The sequence below is a fragment of the Coregonus clupeaformis genome, unplaced genomic scaffold, assembly GCF_020615455.1.
Source record: "Coregonus clupeaformis isolate EN_2021a unplaced genomic scaffold, ASM2061545v1 scaf0013, whole genome shotgun sequence".
NCBI classification, from domain to species: domain Eukaryota; kingdom Metazoa; phylum Chordata; class Actinopteri; order Salmoniformes; family Salmonidae; genus Coregonus; species Coregonus clupeaformis.
The window spans coordinates 1,348,278-1,371,724 of NW_025533468.1; the positions used below are offsets into that span (position 1 = coordinate 1,348,278).

The 23,447-nt window shown below is 42.0% G+C and overlaps 2 protein-coding genes and 1 pseudogene across 5 annotated transcripts; 1 reads left to right on the forward strand and 2 right to left on the reverse strand.

The window, feature by feature from the left end:
- Positions 1–272: 272 nt before the first annotated feature.
- On the forward strand, positions 273–11,870 carry LOC121546617 (annotated as a pseudogene).
- A 1,801-nt stretch (positions 11,871–13,671) lies between these two features.
- spx (spexin hormone) lies at positions 13,672–15,233 on the reverse strand. The gene is made up of 5 exons (XM_041857494.2): positions 14,953–15,233; positions 14,679–14,817; positions 14,331–14,393; positions 14,072–14,158; positions 13,672–13,899 (listed from the first exon to the last, which is right to left on the reverse strand). The coding sequence occupies exons 1-5, from the start codon at positions 14,956–14,958 to the stop codon at positions 13,835–13,837; spliced, it is 360 nt and encodes a 119-aa protein (XP_041713428.1). The 5' UTR covers positions 14,959–15,233; the 3' UTR covers positions 13,672–13,834.
- A 4,879-nt stretch (positions 15,234–20,112) lies between these two features.
- LOC121546300 (vesicle transport protein GOT1B) lies at positions 20,113–23,415 on the reverse strand. Of its 4 annotated transcripts, none has more exons than XM_041857491.2 (6): positions 23,249–23,415; positions 22,683–22,774; positions 22,151–22,329; positions 21,799–21,880; positions 21,022–21,054; positions 20,113–20,811 (listed from the first exon to the last, which is right to left on the reverse strand). In XM_041857491.2, the coding sequence occupies exons 1-6, from the start codon at positions 23,271–23,273 to the stop codon at positions 20,716–20,718; spliced, it is 507 nt and encodes a 168-aa protein (XP_041713425.1). In that variant the 5' UTR covers positions 23,274–23,415; the 3' UTR covers positions 20,113–20,715. The 4 variants fall into 4 exon arrangements, 3 of the variants coding, with proteins under 3 accessions (XP_041713425.1, XP_041713427.1, XP_041713426.1); XR_005996355.2 differs by lacking the exon at positions 20,113–20,811 and adding an exon at positions 21,353–21,417 and having other exon boundaries at positions 20,995–21,054; positions 23,249–23,414; XM_041857493.2 differs by lacking the exon at positions 20,113–20,811 and adding an exon at positions 21,381–21,417 and having other exon boundaries at positions 20,995–21,054; positions 23,249–23,414.
- Between the last annotated feature and the right edge of the window lie 32 nt (positions 23,416–23,447).

Consider the following 23,447-nt stretch of genomic DNA (forward strand, 5'->3'; position numbering starts at 1 on the left):
CAGCCAGGGAATGTTGACTTTCTGTTCACAGACGAGGGTCGGATTCAATTACAAAAAGTAGGCGGGCTGGACAGTGGACTGCTAAGAGTGAGGCACTGGGACCATGGGATGTATGTTGCATCCTCTTCTGAGTCCAAGTGAACTCCAGTGGAATATTCGGATGTGAGAAGATAGACAGTTTACAGTTGAACCTACAGAGGAGAGGACCAACAAACTGAGAGAGCATCAGTGGCACTTATCTTTTCTTTACTTAAAAACGTGTTGATAGCAACATGCCCCTGACCCGTTCCTTATCCATGACGTCACTGAGCGGTCTGCGGCTGTGGGAGGAGGAAGATCTACCTGTAGACGACCTGTAGACGACCTGCTGCTGTTTGAGGTGGCCTGGGAGGTCACTAATAAAGGTTAGTATTACCAGACCAATAATTATCTGCAAGGAGACAGACAATTCACTGTAAAGTCTCTTCCAATGGTATGTGTCTGTAGAGTATAACTGTTTTGTGTTCCTCCTCAGTAAATGTAATAGTGTCAGTGGATGCAATGTTGCATGCATTGTCTATAGATGTCATTGATGTTACTTGTCCATTCATTCATTGCATGATCTTGCAATTTTAATAGTACATCCTTTATTTTAGGCAGTATTACTACTTTTGTGTAATGATGGGTTGCAGTGAAGTGTACAAATATGGAGCAACTCTTAAGCCATTTTGCCACAACTTTGGAAGTATGCTTGGGGTCATTGTCCATTTGGAAGACCCATTTGCGACCAAGCTTTAACTTCCTGACTGATGTCTTGAGATGTTGCTTCATTATATCCACATAATTTTCCTTCCTCATGATGGCATCTATTTTGTGAAGTGTACCAGTCCCTCCTGCAGCAAAACACCCCCACAGCATGATGCTGCCACCCCCGTGCTTCACAGTTGGGATGGTGTTTTCCGGCTTGCAAGCCGCCCCCTTTTTCCTCCAAACATAACGATGGTCATTATGGACAAACAGTTCTATTTTTGTTTCATCAGACCAGAGGACATTTCTCCAAAAAGTACGATCTTTGTCCCCATGTGCAGTTGCAAACCGTAGTCTGGCTTTTTTATGGCGGTTTTGGAGCAGTGGCTTCTTCCTTGCTGAGCGGCATTTCAGGTTATGTCGATATAGGACTTGTTTTACTGGGATATAGATACTTTTGTACCTGTTTCCTCCAGCATCTTCACAATTAATTTGCTGTTGTTCTAGGATTTATTTGCACTTTTCACACCAAAGTACGTTCATCTCTAGGAGACAGAACGCGTCTCCTTCCTGAGCGGTATGACGGCTGCGTGGTCCCATGGTGTTTATACTTGCGTATTATTGTTTGTACAGATGAATGTGGTACATTCAGGCGTTTGGAAATGTGGTACATTCAGGCGTTTGAAAATGGTAGACCTTGTGGAGGTCTACCATTTTTTTTCTGAGGTCTTGGCTGAATTATTTTGATTTTCCCATGATGTCAAGCAAAGAGGCACTGAGTTTGAAGGTAGACCTTGAAATACATCCACAGGTACACCTCCAATTGACTCAAATGATGTCAATTAGCCTATCAGAAGCTTCTAAAGCCATGACATAATTTTCTGGAATTTTCCAAGCTGTTTAAAGGCACAGTCAACTTAGTGTATGTAAACTTCTGACCCACTGGAATTGTGATACAGTGAATTATAAGTGAAATAATCTGTCTGTAAACAATTGTTGGAAAAATTACTTGTGTCATGCACAAGGTAGATGTCCTAACGGACTTGCCAAAACTATAGTTTGTTAACAAGAAATTTGTAGAGTGGTTGAAAAACGAGTTTAATGACTCCAACCTAAGTGTATGTAAACTTCCGACTTCAACTGTATATGAACCTTAACCATACTGGCAAAATAAACGTGTTCCTGGAAAATAGACTGAACTAGACATGAGAGTCCCAATGATCATAGAAACATGATGTACTTTTTGTAGTATAGGGCTCTTCAGTTCTGTGTACTGTATACGGATCGGTTGTCTGAGTCTATCCTGTTGTGAAGAATTCAGAGGTTATCATTTATGCGGTGTTGGGGAGTAGTGAACTACTGTATATGTAGTTCAACTAGTAATTTAACTACATTTTGCAGTAGCTTAGTGGTAGATGAACTAAATGCAAAACTTGGTAGTGTTTTCAGTAGTTAATTACTTCTTTTTTTTACGTAGTGGTGTAGCTAACTACTGGAACTACACACTACTTTTTATGCAAACATAAAATAAAATATGGGTGAAGTAAGCAAGAATTTCCTTTCTTTTTCGGTATCAGACCTGCCTAATTCTTACTTGAAACATTGTTTTTGTATTTAATAGACTAAATTACACATTCTGTTAACATAAGCTACCCTTAAGAACAATATAGTTTACTTAACTAAAGTTACTACTTTGTGAAACATTATCATATCTAAATCTGAAATGTCATAGACTACAAATTGCAATAACAGATCACTTTGGGGTCATTAGTGTAGCTTAACTTCTTCCAGTGTGAAGTAATTGGTAGCTTGGTAAACTACACTGCTCAAAAAAATAAAGGGAACACTTAAACAACACAATGTAACTCCAAGTCAATCACACTTCTGTGAAATCAAACTGTCCACTTAGGAAGCAACACTGATTGACAATACATTTCACATGCTGTTGTGCAAATGGAATAGACAACAGGTGGAAATTATAGGCGATTAGCAAGACACCTCCAATAAAGGACTGGTTTCGCAGGTGGTGACCACAGACCACTTCTCAGTTCCTATGCTTCCTGGCTGATGTTTTGGTCACTTTTGAATGCTGGCGGTGCTTTCACTCTAGTGGTAGCATGAGACGGAGTCTACAACCCACACAAGTGGCTCAGGTAGTGCAGCTCATCCAGGATGGCACATCAATGCGAGCTGTGGCAAGAAGGTTTGCTGTGTCTGTCAGCGTAGTGTCCAGAGCATGGAGGCGCTACCAGGAGACAGGCCAGTACATCAGGAGACGTGGAGGAGGCCGTAGGAGGGCAACAACCCAGCAGCAGGACTGCTACCTCCGCCTTTGTGCAAGGAGGAGCAGGAGGAGCACTGCCAGAGCCCTGCAAAATGACCTCCAGCAGGCCACAAATGTGCATGTGTCTGCTCAAACGGTCAGAAACAGACTCCATGAGGGTGGTATGAGGGCCCGACGTCCACAGGTGGGGGTTGTGCTTACAGCCCAACACCGTGCAGGACGTTTGGCATTTGCCAGAGAACACCAAGATTGGCAATTTCGCCACTGGCGCCCTGTGCTCTTCACAGATGAAAGCAGGTTCACACTGAGCACATGTGACAGACGTGACAGAGTCTGGAGACGCCGTGGAGAACGTTCTGCTGCCTGCAACATCCTCCAGCATGACCGGTTTGGCGGTGGGTCAGTCATGGTGTGGGGTGGCATTTCTTTGGGGGGCCGCACAGCCCTCCATGTGCTCGCCAGAGGTTGCCTGACTGCCATTAGGTACCGAGATGAGATCCTCAGACCCCTTGTGAGACCATATGCTGGTGCGGTTGGCCCTGGGTTCCTCCTAATGCAAGACAATGCTAGACCTCATGTGGCTGGAGTGTCAGCAGTTCCTGCAAGAGGAAGGCATTGATGCTATGGACTGGCCCGCCCGTTCCCCAGACCTGAATCCAATTGAGCACATCTGGGACATCATGTCTCGCTCCATCCACCAACGCCACATTGCACCACAGACTGTCCAGGAGTTGGCGGATGCTTTAGTCCAGGTCTGGGAGGAGATCCCTCAGGAGACCATCCGCCACCTCATCAGGAGCATGCCCAGGCGTTGTAGGGAGGTCATACAGGCACGTGGAGGCCACACACACTACTGAGCCTCATTTTGACTTGTTTTAAGGACATTACATCAAAGTTGGATCAGCCTGTAGTGTGGTTTTCCACTTTAATTTTGAGGGTGACTCCAAATCCAGACCTCCATGGGTTGATACATTTGATTTCCAATGATAATTTTTGTGTGATTTTGTTGTCAGCACATTCAACTATGTAAAGAAAAAAGTATTTAATAAGATTATTTCATTCATTCAGATCTAGGATGTGTTTTTTAAGTGTTCCCTTTATTTTTTTGAGCAGTGTATATTTTAGGAGTAGCTTCCCCAACACTGCTTATCAGGTATGCTGAGTAAATGTATTTGGCACAAGGGAAAATTCTTATGCACCTATGATGGTGTGCAGACGTAATACAGTGGTTTGTGATTGTTGATGGTCCTCTTCACAAATACTTCACAACTGTAGCTTATCTTTTCTATGATCATTTGCAGCATTTTCAAGTTTTTTTTGTTATTTATATCATGGTCTTTGTTTTTGTTAATTCCAGTGTATCTTAGACTATTAATCATGCAAAATACACAATATCATGTAGAATTATATCTTAATATGTGGACACACTCACCCCCCCTTATGGGTGTCATAACAAGTCACAAGTTAGAAAGTTTGAATCTCATGTATATTATATATATTTCCTCTAGTGGGTGGGATCTACACAGTGATCCAGACCAAGGCCAAGATAACAGTGGATGAATGGGGGTAGAACTTATTCATGATGGGGCCGTACTACGAACACAACTTCAAGACCCAGGTGGAGCAGTGTGAGCCCCCCAACCCAGCCATCAAGAAAGCCATGTGCGCTCTCATTGACAACGGCTGTCTGGTACTCTACTACAGACTTATTTTATTATATTATTTTCTATTCTATTCTATGGGTATGACATGCAAGTGGAGAATACACAATCCTGTAGTAGTACTTTCTGTCCAGAAGAGGGCAGACATGCACTTCTACAGAAGTAGGCCTACGCTGTTGAAGCCAATAGAGTTAGATAGAGATTATGAAACCACAAGATGGCAGACAAACACCATCTCCAGAATCAGAAACAAACAAATATATCAGCAGCTTCAGAATCTATTATTTAGTAGTATTTCAGCTTTGCCCCATGTGTTTGATACTGTGATTGTGGGTCTCATGTGTTGATTGGTACTGTCTTATAGAACCACACATATCTTTCCCTTGTGTTGGGGTTCTACTGTATGTTTTAGGTGTACTTTGGGTGCTGGCTGATCGAGGGCAGTCCCTATGTGATCCTATTTGACATGGGGTCAGCAGCCTGGAACCTGGACTGATGGCAGGGGGATCTGTGGGACACCTGTGGTATCGGCCTGCCCGCCCATGACAGAGAGGCCAACGGCTCACTCATCTTTGGATCCCTGGTTGCCTGGTTCTTTAAAGAGGTCATTTGTCAGCTTGTTAAGGATGCTGTGAAAAATACTCTGAAAGAGGTTTAAAGATTTGTTTAAAGTCAAGAATATCTGCTTGATGTGAATACCTTAATGTCAGATATCTTTAAAAATAAATGATACAGTAGCCTACTTCTTTTTACTTAAATCATATTCACCCTCTTGGGTAATATGAGATTTCAGAGCTAATTATTAGTAATGAATTGCTTTAATTTCTAGTTAACCGACCAGCTTGGAGACTCGCCCAATGTCCTCGTCCATTTCCATGAGTGGCAGGACTTATTCTCTGTCTTTGTTATTCAAATGCCTCACAAAACGTTATCCTCTTCACAGAGGCAGGTGTTTTTGTTAGATTTAGTGTTTCTCATAGTATCTTCCCTGTGTGTCAGGGAGCTATGGGTCTGTGTTGTGTTGTGTTTATGCTGGTGTATGGTACTGTAATTGGCCCTCAGGCTAAGTGTAAAAAGGTCATTGTGGACCTAAAGGTCATTCACTGGGTAGGCTGGGTAATTGACAGCATCTTCTCATTATGGAGAGGAAGAGGAAGCCTCCTCATCACTGGCAGACAGGAGACTCAAGAGAGATCCTACTTCAAACATTTGTCAAACTGTTTGATTGACAGATGCCCAACGAACTCAAAATGAAGCCCATAGCCCCAATACTAGTTATTGTAGATCTCAACATATGAGGTTTTATTCACAGGTTTCATTCACTATTCACCTGATATTTACTTAGAATGTGCATGACAATAGGTCATTACACAATAGTTATCTCTTAATAATGACCTATTAATGACTCTTGTGTTGATTTCTGATGTGCCCCTGTCAGTTCAACATAGACCAGGAGGCTGGTGAGAGGCAGATCTACCATCGCTACTGTCTGGAGAGAGTTGCTGTCCATTGTGCCCATGTCTTTACAACTGTATCCCAGATCACTGCTGTAGAGGCTAACCACAGGCTGCACAGGAAACCAGGTGAGGTGGCCAGGGTCCTGTACATTACGGTCCACTGTACCAAAACCTTTCGAAATGGAGGAGGTAATACCTGAAATTGTCAACTTATGTCCAATAAGAATGCTCTTTTCACGTTTCAAAATGTTTTCTCCTATTGAACAAAAAGTGACAGAGCAGGGATATTTGATATTGAAGTAAGCTGTGTTTCTCTCTATCTACTGTACAGATGTGGTGACTCCAAAACGGATTGAACATTAAGAAGATCTCAGCCACGCACGAGTTCCAGAACCTTCACTCCACTAACAAGGGTCGGAATCAGGAATTCATCAGGGGACACTTCTATGGGTAATACTTAAGTCCTTATTACGTTTTCAAGTTTGTTATCCAATATACTGCTAACTATATAACTATTGGCTGTTTTAAAACTATTATCCCTTGTTTCTTGTCAGTCATCTAGACTTCAATCTGGAGAAAACCCTCTTCTTCTTCATTGCTGGACAATATGAGTTCTCCAACAAGAGAGCTGACATCTTCCTGGAGTCACTGTCCAGACTTACCTACCTGCTGAGGGTATGGGCATCTAATCAATACTGCACATGTACTGGTCTCTCTCATAACAAAATGACAGTTTCATCCTAAATTCTTCATCTCATTTTTTCCCTTCTCTCCCAGGTGCATAAGAATGACGTCACAGTGGTGGCGTTCTTCATCATGCCAGCCAAGACCAGCAACTTTAACGTGGAGTCACTGAAGGGACAGGCGGTACGCAAACAGCTCTGCTACGTCTCTGCAACCCCAAAAATGTACACCTCATGGAGTTCTGCAAAATGTCTGCAATGTTAGCACCCAACATTTTATGGAAATAACATTCTAATTTGCATTCTTAGAAAATTGCCTTGGAACTTGTGTTGCCAACATGGTTCGCATTAATATGTTACATCTTAAACAATTTGTTGATTATCTACGTATATCTCTCTGACAGGGACACTACTCACACTGTGAAAGATAAGTTTGGCAAGAGGCTTTCCGAGGCTTTGTTAAAGTAAGTCAATTTAAATGTAAGTAAAAAATACAGAGAACCTGTACTGTATGTCATATCAGTGTAACACCCCTCTATTTGACAACCCTGCCATTTATCCAGGCAATCCTTAGCAGGCTCTTGTTATGAATGAACTAAGGCTTCACTTAGTTCATTCATGCGGATGGTGCGTGACCTTTGGGTCTTCCACATTACCAACGTGTGGAACGAACTTCCGTGTTAATGAAGGGCTTGTCCATGCGGGTTATAATGTGATTACTTGAGTGTTGCCTTACTAACCTGCTGATGACCTCATGATGTCTTCAGAGGAGACATCCCTGATATGAACACCATCCTGGACAGAGACGACTTCACCATCATGAAGAGAGCCATCTATGCCACACAGGTAGGAGTTGAATAGACAGATAATGTATGAAATATACTCAGGTAAAGGTTATAGTATATCATAGTTGTAAGAGGTGCATTATACACAGTAGTAAAGCCATAAGGAGTTAGGTTATCAAGAATGCTAACAGTCTCCATATTGTAGATTCGGTGAGGTCTACATTATGATTAAAAGACTGGCGTATAGACATTTGTATGGTGAACATCAAATAAAACAGAGTTGGGGTGTGAGACAACCAGAGTGGTAGAAAGACAGAGAAAACTGGACAACAAGGTAATGTAGAGATGTATCGTCCAGAGAATCCCAATACATTGTACCCTGCTGTTTTATGAAAGGAGTAACTTAACATTGACGTGGTGGGTCAATGTGAGGTATGCCCTTGTAAGGTGATCAATTCAGAATGGGACTGGGGGATTCCTGGTGCTAAAACTATGAATGAATGGTCCCTGCAGTTATACAGCCCAGCGTGAATCATTGAACCGTCATAACACCAGGCCATGGGTCAATAGATTGGATGGTGTTGCAGTATTTAATAGCAAAGAGCCAATAGAAATGGCGTTGTCACTTAGATTTATTCATGTCACGTGTGTAGGCGTAAAAATTACGACAGGTGTTTGATTGGTGGACAGATTGTGGCCGTTGTTACTCTCACTGCCATTTTTATTGACCCTGAGTCCCATTTGTGTTAGATGTACCAGTACAGAAATACTTGTCTGTCTGCACTTTTGCTGCATTCACACAGTGGTTAGAGTGACAAATGGCTTTGCATGTCTGCTAAGTTCTTACGCCTCAAAGTTGATGTGAGATGTAGCCGCCTGTTCACTTGTGACATGTTTTTAGCATTACTGTCTATTCAGCAACTCTTTTACATGCACGTTAATATCTTCTGAGATAAAGGCTTGTGTTTCTTTTGAGGGTAATCCCAAGAGAAGAGAATCATTAAATATCATTAGGCCAATGGTTAGATACTCTTCTTCAGATCCATATTCCTGATGTCTACCCGTAAAGGTTATTAGTCATGGATCAGTGACTTATAGATGTTGATACGCGCCATGTTTACTGCTCAAGGCACGTGCACAATGATGACGCAGTCACAACACGTGCACATGCACGCACGCACACAGACACACACACACACTGTACTCTGTCTGTTTCTCTCTCTGCAGAGACACACCCTTCCTCCAGTGACCACTCACAACATGCTGGATGACACCTCTGACCCTATCCTGGCCAATGTGAGACGCATCGGTCTCTTCAACGCTCGCACTGACAGAGTCAAGGTATGCAGGATGTTTGTTTGATGTCCATGTTTGATAGTGTTTTGCCTCGTTTATTGTGTTAAACCAGTTGAAGAATTGTCTGGAAAAAGCCTGGCAGCCGAGACATTGACTATATAAAAACACCATAAAGGCTCATACGTGCTTATGATAAGTAATACCTGTTGCGTTTATGTGAAGTACTATCAAAGTGTTCTTTATTCCGTTACAGCAGTGGTTCCCAAACTGTGGGTCGCTGCAGTGGTCCAGGTGGGTCACGGGAGGACATTGCCCCCCCATTTGTTTTATTTTATTTTTAGAAATACATATTCGGTATAGAAAAACGCTTTCATTGTAAACTTAAATGACTAAAACCAAATAGAAAGGATGTAGAAAAGATAATGGACCTATACATTTCTCTATAATAGCTTATAATTTTTGAGAATTTAAAATCAACACAATAAAAGCTAGACAATCAGGACCACATTGATTTTGTTATAATGTTTGAGGATAAGAACACAGCAGTAGCCATGCCAAAATGCGTAGAATTGTAGGAAATTAGCTTTAAAATTGCAACATTTTCTTTCAGCTCCATGGCAGGATGTGTGGAATTGCAGGAGATTCGCTTTGGAACTGCAACATTTTCTCTCCGCTGCCACGATAATATATTTGACTTATTCTTTGGTCTGTGTATGTTTTTTCACCACATAACACTTATGGTGGGTCGCAGCTCAAAAGACACCTCGATTGGTGGGTCACAAAGCAAGAACGTTTGGGAACCCCTGTGTTAGAGTATACTGTATATGCCATCTAGCAGACGCTTTTATCCTAAGCAATTTACAGCCATGAGGTCATAGATTTTACGTCCCCCTATCTTACCAGCACCATGCTCTACCAACTGAGCTACAGAGGACCCTTAGAGCACACAGTATAGCCAGTGTAGTACTGATCTCTATATTTTATTCTAAATGGTACTAACAGACATGTTCCCGGATACACTCAGATAGTGTCCACCAGTCCCCTGCTTCCTATGGACTATGAGGAGTTTGTACGAGGCTGTAACCTGGGGGTCTTCCCTTCTTACTACGAGCCCTGGGGACACACACCACGTGACCTGTCACACTTACAAAGCCTGCGAACATAAACTCCATCACTTGGGTTTTCTCTGGCAAATGTTTCTATCATTGTTTTTGTGTATTCCTTCATGTGTGTGGAGAGTTGTATGTTGTGTGAGTGTACTATTAGGTTGTAGTTGTTATTGCTGTGATGGGGATACCCAGTGTGACCCCCAACCTGTCTGGCTTCGGCTGCTTCATGGAGGAACATGTGTCAGACCCCACAGCATATGGTATGTACGTGCATACAGACCTCTCCAGTTTCATCACCAAATCAGTGCACAGTGTGATTGACCTCTTATGGAAGAGCTCTGATATATTTTGGGAGTTCCCCGAAACCCAGAAGAACAGAGTGACTCTCTTTTTATCAGTGAAATTCTAGCCCTTACTTCCTATCAGTCAGCAGTTTAGAACAGAAGAAATACTCTATTTATAATAGAATGGAATACTTTATTCCTGCGTCTCACTGGTCCGTTCCTGTCCCGTTCCTCTCAGGGATCTACATAGTGGACCGGCGGTTCCGCTCGGCAGATGACTCATGTAACCAGCTGACCCAGTTCATGTTCGGGTTCTGCCAGCAGTCCAGACGACAGCGCATCATCCAGAGGAACCGCACAGAGAGGCTGTCGGACCTGCTGGACTGGAGGTACCTGGGACGAGTGAGTCGCTATAGGTCCATGTCCCTGTTTCCCTAATGGTTTGAAAGGCACAATGCAACAAAGTTTAGTTTAGGAAACAAAATGCTATGACCACCATTGAAACATACTGAAACTAATTCCACTGAATTGCGTACTTTTGGTGCTAGCTTCATTGTTATTCTTTGTTATTTGTAAGATTTCCTTTTGTAACATGTAATATAAGCAATGTCCCTTCTTTCCTTAGAGAAGTATTTTATTGTTCCTTGTTCAGACTAGTTCAGTTGATTTGTGATTAGTTCAGTTGTGTTTTAGTTGTGATTTATTTGATTCAGTTGATTTATGTTTGGAATTCTACATGCACGCCTGGAGCCTGGCTCTCAGCAGGGCTTTCCCTGACAAGTTCAAGATGGAGCTGCTGGCCCCGCCACGGGTGAGATACGGAGGAGAGTCTGTCTTCCTCTGACTCTATTGATTAACACTATAGATGCGTCAGAGACTCAGAGTTCATCCATTCCCTGAGCTTAAATTGACAACCTAACATTTTAGTAAATGACAAGACATAATTTTGTATTTGTCCAATCTGTTACTACTGTTCTCTAATCACTGCCCTCTTGAGTAAAACAATATCTCCCTGTCTCTCTCCCACTCCCTGTCTCTCTCTCTCTCTCTCTCTGCTCATTTGTTCATGGTTTGTATGATGTATGTATTGTACAGGTACAGTTGCACTGTGGTTTTTCCACAGAAGTGAATAATTTGCTCTCCTCTCTCTCTCTCTCTCTCTCTCTCTCTCTCTCTCTCTCTCTCTCTTTCTCTCTCCTCAGACAGAGGGATTCCGTTACCCCCGCCCCGGCTCTGTGCCCCCTCCCCCTCGGCGTCGGTACACTCCACCCCCCACCACAGTGATGAGGAGGAGGATGATGAAGAGCTGTATGATGAAGATGAGGAGGCGGAGAGGGACAGGCAGAACATCAAAGCCCCCTTCACTCTGGGTTCCACGCCCGAGGGCAAGAAGACACACCCAGGAGAGTCTGCCAACTGAGAGATTTCTCACTACTAGCCTGGGATGGCCAACCCTGGTCCTTGAGAGCTGCAGTATGCGCAGTGTGTTTTTGTTCCAGCCCAGAACTTTCCATATTAGCTTTGTTGTAGGGACACTGAGCCTCAAGCAGCTGTTACACATACTACCTATGTATATTTTCTAAGAGAAAATGCCTATTCCTTTGATGATAAAAGTCCCCTCACGCACATAGGAAATGGGACATTAATAGTTTAATCAATAGTTATATACAGTGGGGGAAAAAAGTATTTAGTCAGCCACAAATTGTGCAAGTTCTCCCACTTAAAAATATGAGAGAGGCCTGTAATTTTCATCATAGGTACACGTCAACTATGACAGACAAAATGAGAAAAAAAAATCCAGAAAATCACATTGTAGGATTTTTAATGAATTTATTTGCAAATTATGGTGGAAAATAAGTATTTGGTCAATAACAAAAGTTTCTCAATACTTTGTTATATACCCTTTGTTGGCAATGACACAGGTCAAACGTTTTCTGTAAGTCTTCACAAGGTTTTCACACACTGTTGCTGGTATTTTGGCCCATTCCTCCATGCAGATCTCCTCTAGAGCAGTGATGTTTTGGGGCTGTCGCTGGGCAACACGGACTTTCAACTCCCTCCAAAGATTTTCTATGGGGTTGAGATCTGGAGACTGGCTAGGCCACTCCAGGACCTTGAAATGCTTCTTACGAAGCCACTCCTTCGTTGCCCGGGCGGCGTGTTTGGGATCATTGTCATGCTGAAAGACCCAGCCATGTTTCATCTTCAATGCCCTTGCTGATGGAAGGAGGTTTTCACTCAAAATCTTACGATACATGGCCCCATTCATTCTTTCCTTTACACGGATCAGTCGTCCTGGTCCCTTTGCAGAAAAACAGCCCCAAAGCATGATGTTTCCACCCCCATACTTCACAGTAGGTATGGTGTTCTTTGGATGCAACTCAGCATTCTTTGTCCTCCAAACACGACGAGTTGAGTTTTTACCAAAAAGTTATATTTTGGTTTCATCTGACCATATGACCTTCTCCCAATCCTCTTCTGGATCATCCAAATGCACTCTAGCAATCTTCAGACGGGCCTGGACATGTACTGGCTTAAGCAGGGGGACACGTCTGGCACTGCAGGATTTGAGTCCCTGGCGGCGTAGTGTGTTACTGATGGTAGGCTTTGTTACTTTGGTCCCAGCTCTCTGCAGGTCATTCACTAGGTCCCCCCGTGTGGTTCTGGGATTTTTGCTCACCGTTCTTGTGATCATTTTGACCCCACGGGGTGAGATCTTGCGTGGAGCCCCAGATCGAGGGGAGATTATCAGTGATCTTGTATGTCTTCCATTTCCTAATAATTGCTCCCACAGTTGATTTCTTCAAACCAAGCTGCTTACCTATTGCAGATTCAGTCTTCCCAGCCTGGTGCAGGTCTACAATTTTGTTTCTGGTGTCCTTTGACAGCTCTTTGGTCTTGGCCATAGTGGAGTTTTGAGTGTGACTGTTTGAGGTTGTGGACAGGTGTCTTTTATTCTGATAACAAGTTCAAACAGGTGCCATTAATACAGGTAACGAGTGGAGGACAGAGGAGCCTCTTAAAGAAGAAGTTACAGGTCTGTGAAAGCCAGAAATCTTGCTTGTTTGTAGGTGACCAAATACTTATTTTCCACCATAATTTGCAAATAAATTCATTAAAAATCCTACAATGTGATTTTCTGGAATTTTTTCTCTCAATTTGTCTGTCATAGTTGACGTGTACCTATGATAAAAATTACAGGCCTCTCTCGTCTTTTTAAGTGGGAGAACTTGCACAATTGGTGGCTGACTAAATACTTTTTTTCCCCACTGTATGAGGAATTGCATTGAGAGGTCTCTCTCTCTATAGCCTGGGATGGCCAACCCTAGTCCTGAACACATTACTTATATGATCAGATGTACCCTTAGACAAGTGTTGCTATGAATTCAAAATAATTTTATTAAACATTTTATTAAACAATACATTCAAACATTTTCAGTCCAGTGTTTTTCTCACATCACATTAAATATTCTACATCCAACAACAAGAGATCAACAGATGCAACAGATTAGAATGTTATCAACAATAACAAATACATTATAAAATACATCAGAAGTACTCTCTTTTCCATGCCGGCAAGTCTTGAAAGTACAGTTGTTCAGGATTTTCCTCTCCTGAAATGAAAAAATATAACAGTGCAATTAACTTTGTGGCCATTTCAAACCTATAGCTTGGATGTAGTTGGGGGAACCCAATGCCTGAATTGGTGCCTATTGAGGTGGGTTTCCAAGCTAGCTTGGTTGTATCCTTAACCAGTACTGTAGGTTCCAATATGACCCAACTCACCGTCCTCCTTGGCTTGCTGCAGGAAGTTGAGCAGGACTGTGGCTGCCTGGTTCACAGTGAGTTTCTCTGTGTTCTGACTGCGAGTCTCTGAAAAGAGGATGTCATACAGAGTAATGATAGGTAAAAGTAAAAGATGATGGTAAAATCTCAAATCACCATATTCCCCATACAGTGCACTACTTTACAGAGCCATACAGTAGAAGAGCCATACAAAAGAAGAATGTGTACATACTGCCAAATACAAGTGTATTGTATTTACCTAAATGTAATGTGTCATATACATCTCCCTCTTTTCTGTCCTCGCTGATAAACCGCCGTCCCTCTGTAATAACAACATACCCACAGTCATACACAGTTATGAAATACAATATATTTTAGTTGCATTCATGAATAAACATACATAATAAGGAAATCATTGGACAACTTCAGATTTAAATTATAATGTTAATCTCTTTACATTAATGATAATTATAGTTGTGCCACAAAAACAGCTAATAAATGCATATTATTTCCAATTACTCTCTGTGGGGGACATAAATGCAGAAATACATTTAAAAGGTGTGTCAAAGGAATGCAAAGTATGATTAGGCTAATAAAGTAGACATACGGGTGCCCTTGAGGTACAGCATTGCCTGAGGCGACCAATTTCTCCTCTGGAAACTGCCCTTCGGTGCGCTCAACGAATGGGAGACGAGCGTTGCCAGAAATAAAAGAACAAGTGCATAAGCTGCAATAGTCCTCACACCCTGAAACAGTTAAAATTAGAGTTATGCTGTATGAAGAAGCGGACAATGTAAAACAAATATGCGTTCAAAATAAATGACAAGAAGGTAATCATTTGTGTGCGCAAAGATTAAAATGTACCTCAATAGGCAACTTACTTTCATTGCGACGGAGGATATTAGATCCCTGTTATGCCCGTAGAGATCCGTTTCAAGTGAAAAAGGGCAGAAGTTGTGTGCCTTGACAAGTGTTATCCCTGTATTTATATTGGACGGGTGGGGGAGACCTCGTAGCCCACAGCGCAAGGGGTTATGGATGTCAACAGCGATAGGTCATGTCAATTTGATGAAAGATAGGTGGACTCCAAGCGCAGAGAGGAACCAATCAAATCATTACTCACATTTGAATGTACACAATACACATTTAATGAATACAGTTAGCTGCCAAAGGCAATCATAGATCTACAGTGCCTTCAGAAAGTATTCACACCCCTTTACTTTTTACACATTTTGTTGTGTTACAAGGTGGGATTAAAATGGATTGAATTGTCATTTTTTGTCAACGATCTACACAAAATACTCTGTAATGTCAAAGTTGAAATAAAATCTAACATTTGTAAATAATTCATGAAAAATAAAACAGTAATATATCTTGATTACATACTGTAAGTATTCAACCCCCTGAGTCAATACATGTTAGACTCACCTTTGGCAGCGATTACAGCTGTGAGTCTTTCTGGGTCTCTAAGAGCTTTGCACACCTGGATTGTACAATAATGCATATTATTATTTTCAAATTCTTCAAGCTCTGTCAAGTTGGTTGTTGCTCTTTGCTAGACAGCCATTTTCAAGATGATTTAAGTCAAAACTGTAACTAGGAACATTCAATGTTGTCTTGGTAAGCAACTCCAGTGTATATTTGGCTTTGTGTTTTAGGTTATTGTCCTGTTGAAAGGTGAATTTGTCTCCCAGTGTCTGTTGGAAAGCTGACGGAACTAGGTTTTCCTCTAGGATTCTGCCTGTGCTTAGCTCTATTACATATATTTTTATCAACAAAAAAAAACTCCCTAGTCCTTGCCGATGACAAGCATACCCATAACATGATGCAGCCACCCCCGTGCTTGAAAATATGAATAGTGGTACTCAGTGAGTTAGGAAGGACGCCTTAATCTTTGTAGCGACTGGGTGTATTGATACACCATCCAAAGTGTAATTAATAACTTCACCATGCTCAAAGGGATATTCAATGTCTGCTTTTATGAGAAAGAAAATCCCATCTACCAATAGGTACCCTCAGAGATGAGACTTTGAGACTCGTATTTATGCCCTCATTCAAAAAGAATGTTAAAAATCTATTACTGAGTCCATGCAACTTATTATGTGACTTGTTAAGCACATTTTTACTCCTGAACTTAATTAGGCTTGCCATTACAAAGGGGTTGAATACTTTGAAAATGTTCAAAAAATATAATTCCACTTTGACATTATGGGACATTATTTGATATTATGTAGGCCAGTGGCAAACAAAAAATCTCAATTTAATCCCTTTGAAATTCAGGCTGTAAAACAACACCATTTTGAAAAAGTCAAGGGATGTGAATACTTTGTGAAGGCACTGTATAAGGTCATATTTTATCAAAAGTCAAGAAAGAAGCCATTTAATGCAAAATGCTGAGACACTATCAGTATTCTTACTGTTGTAAAAAATGAAAGTAATTGCTTTGGAAATATTGATATGTTTTCTTCTTGTGCACTGAAGCGGTTCATGAATAGATGCCTGGTCGTTTTTATGAATGAACAGCTGACAGCCTCGCAATGAATGTAGGAGTGTTTGATTGGGATAGACTCAGGGAAGCTGGAGGTGATGGGTTCCCTGGGATTCTCATTGACATTACCATCAATTATTATACCTAGCCTAATGCTGGTAAACAATCCACAACTAAAACTAAACAATTGCAGAGAAGTAGACAAGTAGGCCTAGCATATGCCGACAATGTAATGTGTATGGAGACTAATAATACATTATTCCAAATGTTATTCATACATTAAAAATGAACCAAATAATAGTAGGGCCATCTGCACTTGCTTAGTTAAATATAATATAATATAATATATAATATGCCATTTAGCAGACGCTTTTATCCAAAGCGACTTACAGTCATGCATGCATACATTTTTGTGTATGGGTGGTCCCGGGGTTCGAACCCACTACCCTGGCGTTACAAGCACCGTGCTCTACCAGCTGAGCACGGCGCTTGTAAATAAAAAAAATACAAATAAAGCACAACAATCTTACATTCTCTTTGCATAAATGTTGGGATAAAAACAGGCCTGCCATTATAATGTGTTCCATTTTCATAAAGTCCATTCATGAGAGTAGTGATGTCATGTTATTGACCCTGTGACCTGTGAGTCTATTACCATAGTGTATGCAAGTGCCTTGTTTGGCATAGGCTAAATAGACAGGCTGAAATGCCCCTGGTCCAGCCCCAAGGTTATCCTGCCATCTACAGTGCATTTGGAATGTATTCAGACCCCTTGACTTTTTCAACATTTTGTTACGTTACAGCCTTATTCTAAAATGGATTCAAATATAATAATCCTCATCAATCTACACACAATACCCTATAATGACAAAGCGAAAACAGGTTTTTAGAAATACTAGCTAATTTATAAAAAAACAAAAACAGAAATACCTTATTTACATAAGTATTCAGACCCTTTGCTATGACACTTGAAATTGAGCTCAGGTGCATCCTGTTTCCATTGATCATCCCTCAGATGTTTCTACAACTTGATTGGAGTCCACCTGTGGTACATTCAATTGATTGGACATCATTTGGAAAGGCACACACCTGTCTATATAAGGTCCCACAGTTGACAGTGCATGTCAGAGCAAAAACTAAGCCATGAGGTCGAGACAGGATTATGTCGAGGCACAGATCTGGGGAAGGGTACCAAAAAATGTTTGCAACATTGAAGGTCCCCAAGAACACAGCGGCCTCAATCATTCTTAAATGGAAGAAGTTTGGAACCACCAAGACTCTTCCTAGAGCTGGCCGCCCGGCCAAACTGAGCAATCGGGGGAGAAGGCCCTTGGTCAGGGAGGTAACCAAGAACCCGATGGTCACTCTGACAAAGCTCCAGAGTTCCTCTGTGGAGATGGGAGAACCTTCCAGAAGGACAACCATCTCTGCAGCACTCCACCAATCATGCATTTATGGTAGAGTGGCCAGACAGAAGCCACTCCTCAGTAAAAGGCACATGACAGCCCGCATGGAGTTTGCCAAAGGGCACCTAAAGGACTCATACTATGAGAAAAAATATTTTCCGGTCTGATGAAACCAAGATTGAACTCTTTGGCATGAATGTCAAGCGTCACGTCTGGAGGAAACCTGGCACCATCCCTACCGGTGAAGCATGGTGGTGGCAGCATCATGCTGTGGGGATGTTTTTCAGCAGCAGGGATTGGGACACTAGTCAGGATTGAGGGAAAGATGAACGGAGCAAAGTACAGAGAGATCCTTGATGAAAACCTGCTTCAGAGCGCTCAGGACCTCAGACTGGGGCAAAGGTTCACCTTCTAACAGGACAACTACCCTAAGCACACAGAAAAGACAACGTAGGAGTGGCTTCGGGACAAGTCTCTGAATATCCTTGAGTGGCCCAGCCAGAGCCCGGACTTGAACCTGATCGAACATCTCTGGAGAGACCTGGAAATTGCTGTGCAGCGACTCTCCCCATCCAACCTGACAGAGCTTGAGAGGATCTGCAGAGAAGAATGGGAGAAACTCCCCAAATACAGCTGCCAAAAGGGCTTCAACAAAGTACTGAGTAAAGGGTCTGAATACTTAAGTTGTTACAGGAGGGGGTGGCAGTTCCGGAGTGACCCACTAGGTGTCATCCTCTGACAACCTTAGGCAACTCCTCACTCACAGTCTGGACTAATCATTATCTTATTTGTGTCACCTGTGTCTACCTGTTCACATGTGTATTTATGCTCTCACTTCCTTGTGTTCCCTTGCTCAGTTTTCTCTGCTAGTTTCTCTATGTCCAGCAGTACTACTCAGTGTCTGATCGGAGACCTATGTACAGGTACTTGAGAAGTGTTCTCCCTGTTTCGGTATTTGTTTCAGTCTTAGGTAGTATTTCGTATTTTGGCTGTCAGCCGGTTTTTGGAGACTTATTTGCTCCGCCTTTCTTTTATCGTGATAAGTCCGTTATTTTGTATTCTGGCTTTGAGACCACCAGTAAAGATCCTTGTTTCACCATCTCTGCCTACTGCCTTCTATATATCCTGCGCCGCACCTGGGTCACACCTCACACCAACCAGTTTTTTATTGTTAATAGATTTGCTAAAATTTCCAAAAACCTGTTTTTTCTTTGTCATTATGGGGTATTGTGTGTAGATTGATGAGGGAAAAAAACAATTTAATCAATTTTAGAATAAGGCTGTAACGTAACAAAATGTGGAAAAAGTCAAGGGGTCTGAAAACTTTCTGAACAACAATATAAACGCAACATGCAACAATTTCAACGATTTTACTGAGTTACAGTTCATATAAGGAAATAAATCAATTAATTAGGCCCTAATCTATGGATTTTACATGACTGGGCAGGGGCGCCCACCCACTGGGGAGCCAGCCCCAGCCAATCAGAATCAGTGTTTCCCCACAAAAGTGCTTTATTATAGACAGAAATACTCCTCAGTTTCATCAGCTGTTCGGGTGGCTGGTCTCAAACGATCCCGCAGGTGAAGAAGCCGGACGTGGAGGTCCTGGGCTGGCGTGGTTACACATGGTCTGCGGTTGTGAGGCCGGTTGGATGTACTGCCAAATTCATTAAAACGACATTGGAGGTGGCTTATGGTAGAGAAATAAACATTCATTTCTCTGGCAACAGCTCTGGTGGACGTTCCTGCAGTCAGCATACCAATTGCACGCTTCCTCAAAACTTGAGACATCTGTGACATTGTGTTGTGTGACAAAACTGCACATTTTAGAGTGGCCTTTTATTGTCCCCAACACAATGTGCACCTGTGTAATGATCATGCTGTTTAATCAGCTTCTTGATATGCCACACCTGTCAGGTGGATGGATTATCTTGGCAAAGGAGACATTTTCACTAACAGGAATGTAAACAAATGTGTGCACAAAAGTTGCGAGAAATAAGATTTTTGTTCGTATGGAACATTTCTGGGATCTTTTATTTCATCTCATGAAACATGGGACCAACACTTTACATGTTGCATTTATATTTTTGTTCAGTATATTTTCAATTTGACACAATCAAAACACAATGAATGACAATGGCACAACGCAAGTTTAAAAAAAAAAAAGTGTAATTACAAAAGTGTCAGACAAAACATTGTCAAAGTATTGTCATTTCACATGTAACCATTCCATTCAGTACACTCCGCTTAAAAAAAAAAAAAAGAATCTACAGAAGTTCTCTCATCCAGTCATACACAGAAATGACAGAAAAATAAGGGGACAATATGCAACTGCCAGATCTGGTACTCATAACAGGCGTGAGAGAAAAGGAAAGTAAAGCTATTTTCTCAAGTTTTAGTCCTGTGTGAGAAAGCACAGGCACCATAAGTAGGACCAGGAGTCTTTCCAATACCTGACCAGGAAACCACCTATAACTATGGCTTCGAGTTTTCCCCGGTCTGATCATATGGTCAAGAAACCCTAACATGGTCTAAGATCTGGCCCCATCTATAATGTAACAATAGGACCAGTGCTCCTCCTCCACACCTCTTCTGAGTATGTCCAGAGGCTGTCTTCAGAGGCGATGACATGGTGAGTTTGTCTACATTCAATAGCAGAGTAAGAGAGCGAAAATGGACGCTGGCTCTCTTCAGTCCGTTAGAGGAACTCTGCTTCTCATGGGGAGTTCTCCAGCAGAGGAGAGCAGCATTCAACAATGACATGTAAAACATTCTGGGGTAGCCATCGTAACCAACTCCAGATTCATTAGTAACAGTCGCCCGTAGCAACCAGGACTGGTACGGACCTTAAAATTGCAGAATCAAGATACAGAAAAGCAGACAGTTTTCCCTTTAAAAAATGGGAAGAGGTCTTAATATATAAATTATCATGAAAATGACCTAGCTAACTGTTGGAGGTAAGCGATTGACCAATGGGGGTAAAGTGGCTTTATGAGGACTTCTGTATTATAAATATAATTTTTTTTTTCTTAATAAACAAAAAGTCACCGTTATACCATGGTGTTGCTCTCTCCCACTTTGTCCACGAACTGAAAGACAGAGAGAAAATACAAATATAAGTCAACAGTCTACCGTCCCCTTTGCAAAGTAGAGCAAAATAGATGACATCGAAAAGCTTGACTAAAACATTTAGTGCATAGTTGTACATGGGCAATGAAATGTTTGCTTGACGTGACTGATTGAGTAGACTATACAAAATGGTGTGTAGGATAAATGCTGTTGCCCTAGTATAAATTATTTCCAATACCAATGATTCCCTACTCTGGTCAGGCATAAGGAAACATTACAGTATGACATACATTATAAACAGATGTGAATCATGCTCACATGCAAGGGAAAATCTGCAGCGACTGACCAAGACTGCGGATTGTCCTCAGAGTTAATTACGAAGGCTTTAAAGAGACACATTCTCATCAAAACAAGTGACTCCACGAACATACACCTCAAAACACACACACACACACACAAACACACACTCTTATATGATAGAAGATTGAGTGACACAGTATGAGACACTACAGCCTTCCAGAACCACTGTCAGAGCCCAAGTGGACCATGTGTTGTCTTTAGTGTAACTACCTCAGCCCACACAGCAACCACTGCATTGTAGCTCCTGTTCCCATCGTTTTACTCACTCAGTGGTGTAGTGGAGGATAAACACAAGTAAAACACAGTTTACCCACCGGGAAAAATGAATTGAAACTATAGGAGCGTTACTTTTTTCACCGTAACCGGCGATCAGATTTTTTTTACCACTACATCACTGTACTCACCCCACTGATGAATGGGAGGTTTAGCAGGGAGCCCAGGATGGGTATCCTTCTGATGAAGCCTACTGCCACTGGGAAGAAACCCCTGGAGAAGAGAAAGAGAAAGAGAAAGAGAGGGGGGAGAGAAAGAGAGAGAGTTAGTTGACAACAGCAAGCACATGATGACGGACTACGGATCTTTACACGCAGCAAAGCCCTTGCATCAAATGGGGGCTGCGCTCAACAGGGGGCGGGGGCAAGACACAGTTGACAGGACAAACAAAGCTTTCCTTGGCTTGTTTCCCTCCAGACTGGATCTTATTCTAAAGATAAGCTTAGCAAACTGAGCCTGGGGCCTGTACTGTACTGTACCCACCTGAATAAAAGGAAAAAACCATAGACCTCCAGGACCACGCCCACAATGGGCCAGCCAATAAGAACGATCAACACTCCACCCAGGAAGAAGCTGGTGGCCTTCATCTTGTGTTTCTGGAAGAAGAAGCGGAAGGTCCTCTCCAGACCGATAACAAACGACAGGCCAGCCACAAACAGGATCTATAGAGAGAGATAGAAGGGACAGGGAACGGACAATGTCAATGTTTGTTGACAATGACAGAGTACTTCACAATTAAACCCTACAACTCTCCACTACTCTATAAGGTGGTGATTGTTCTCAGTTGAGAGAGAGAGAGAGAGACAGAAAGGCACACACAGAGTGAACGACCATTAACCCTCAGACAAGGAGCTCTGACTCTGCAGCTGTGTGTTTCTCAGTGTCACTCAGAGATAATGGAATTGCAGATCACACCAACGTCCAATAAATAGTGCAAAACGTAAGCCTTGTGTATGTAACTGCAGAAGGTAGGCAAACATTCTGAATATGAACTGTGGATGGTGAAATCACTCACATTTCCTATTGCAAGGAGGGCTTTGTCAAAAAACAGGATCATTCCAAAGAAGAGGAAAAACACACCGAAGCCTGTTAGTCCCATTCCGATCTCTGCAAGAAAGAGGAATCATATTATTTCAAGTATCCAAGCACACTAACGTTCATATGTTTCAATCACAGGAGGCTGCTGAGGGGAGGACGGCTCATAACAATGGCGGTAACGGAGCGAATGGATGGCATGCAACATACCATTCCACATATTCCACGAGCCCGTCCTCCCCAATTAGGTGCCACCAACCTCCTGTGGTTTCAATTGACATCCTCGCTCCCTAGCTAGCCATCTGGCTCAGAATGAATGTCATTAATTAGCTAGCTAACGTTAGCTGTCAATGGTCACTCTATCTAGCAAAAAAATACTATTCAGCTAGTTAGCTATTTCTAGCTGGTTTCCTCACATTAAGAGAATAGCCTAGCTTAACTTAGCGTTAGTAATGTAGCTGAGGCTAGCTTGCTAACGAACGTTAGCCAAAGAGCTGGAACAAGTTGGCAAGCAACAACCGTTAGATAAAATAGAAATCGCCTTACTCTGTGAGTCCGTTAGAGAGATCATTTTGACAATGAATCTACAGCTTGTAAAATATAAAGGTTGACACTGTTAATTGTATTTTACTAAAATACACGTTCAAGTGCTATTACAACAGCTGCCACTGTTGCACTAGCCACGTCTTCCGGAAACACGCCTTCTTGGTTACATCAAAAATATTATTCTTCCGGACAATATCAG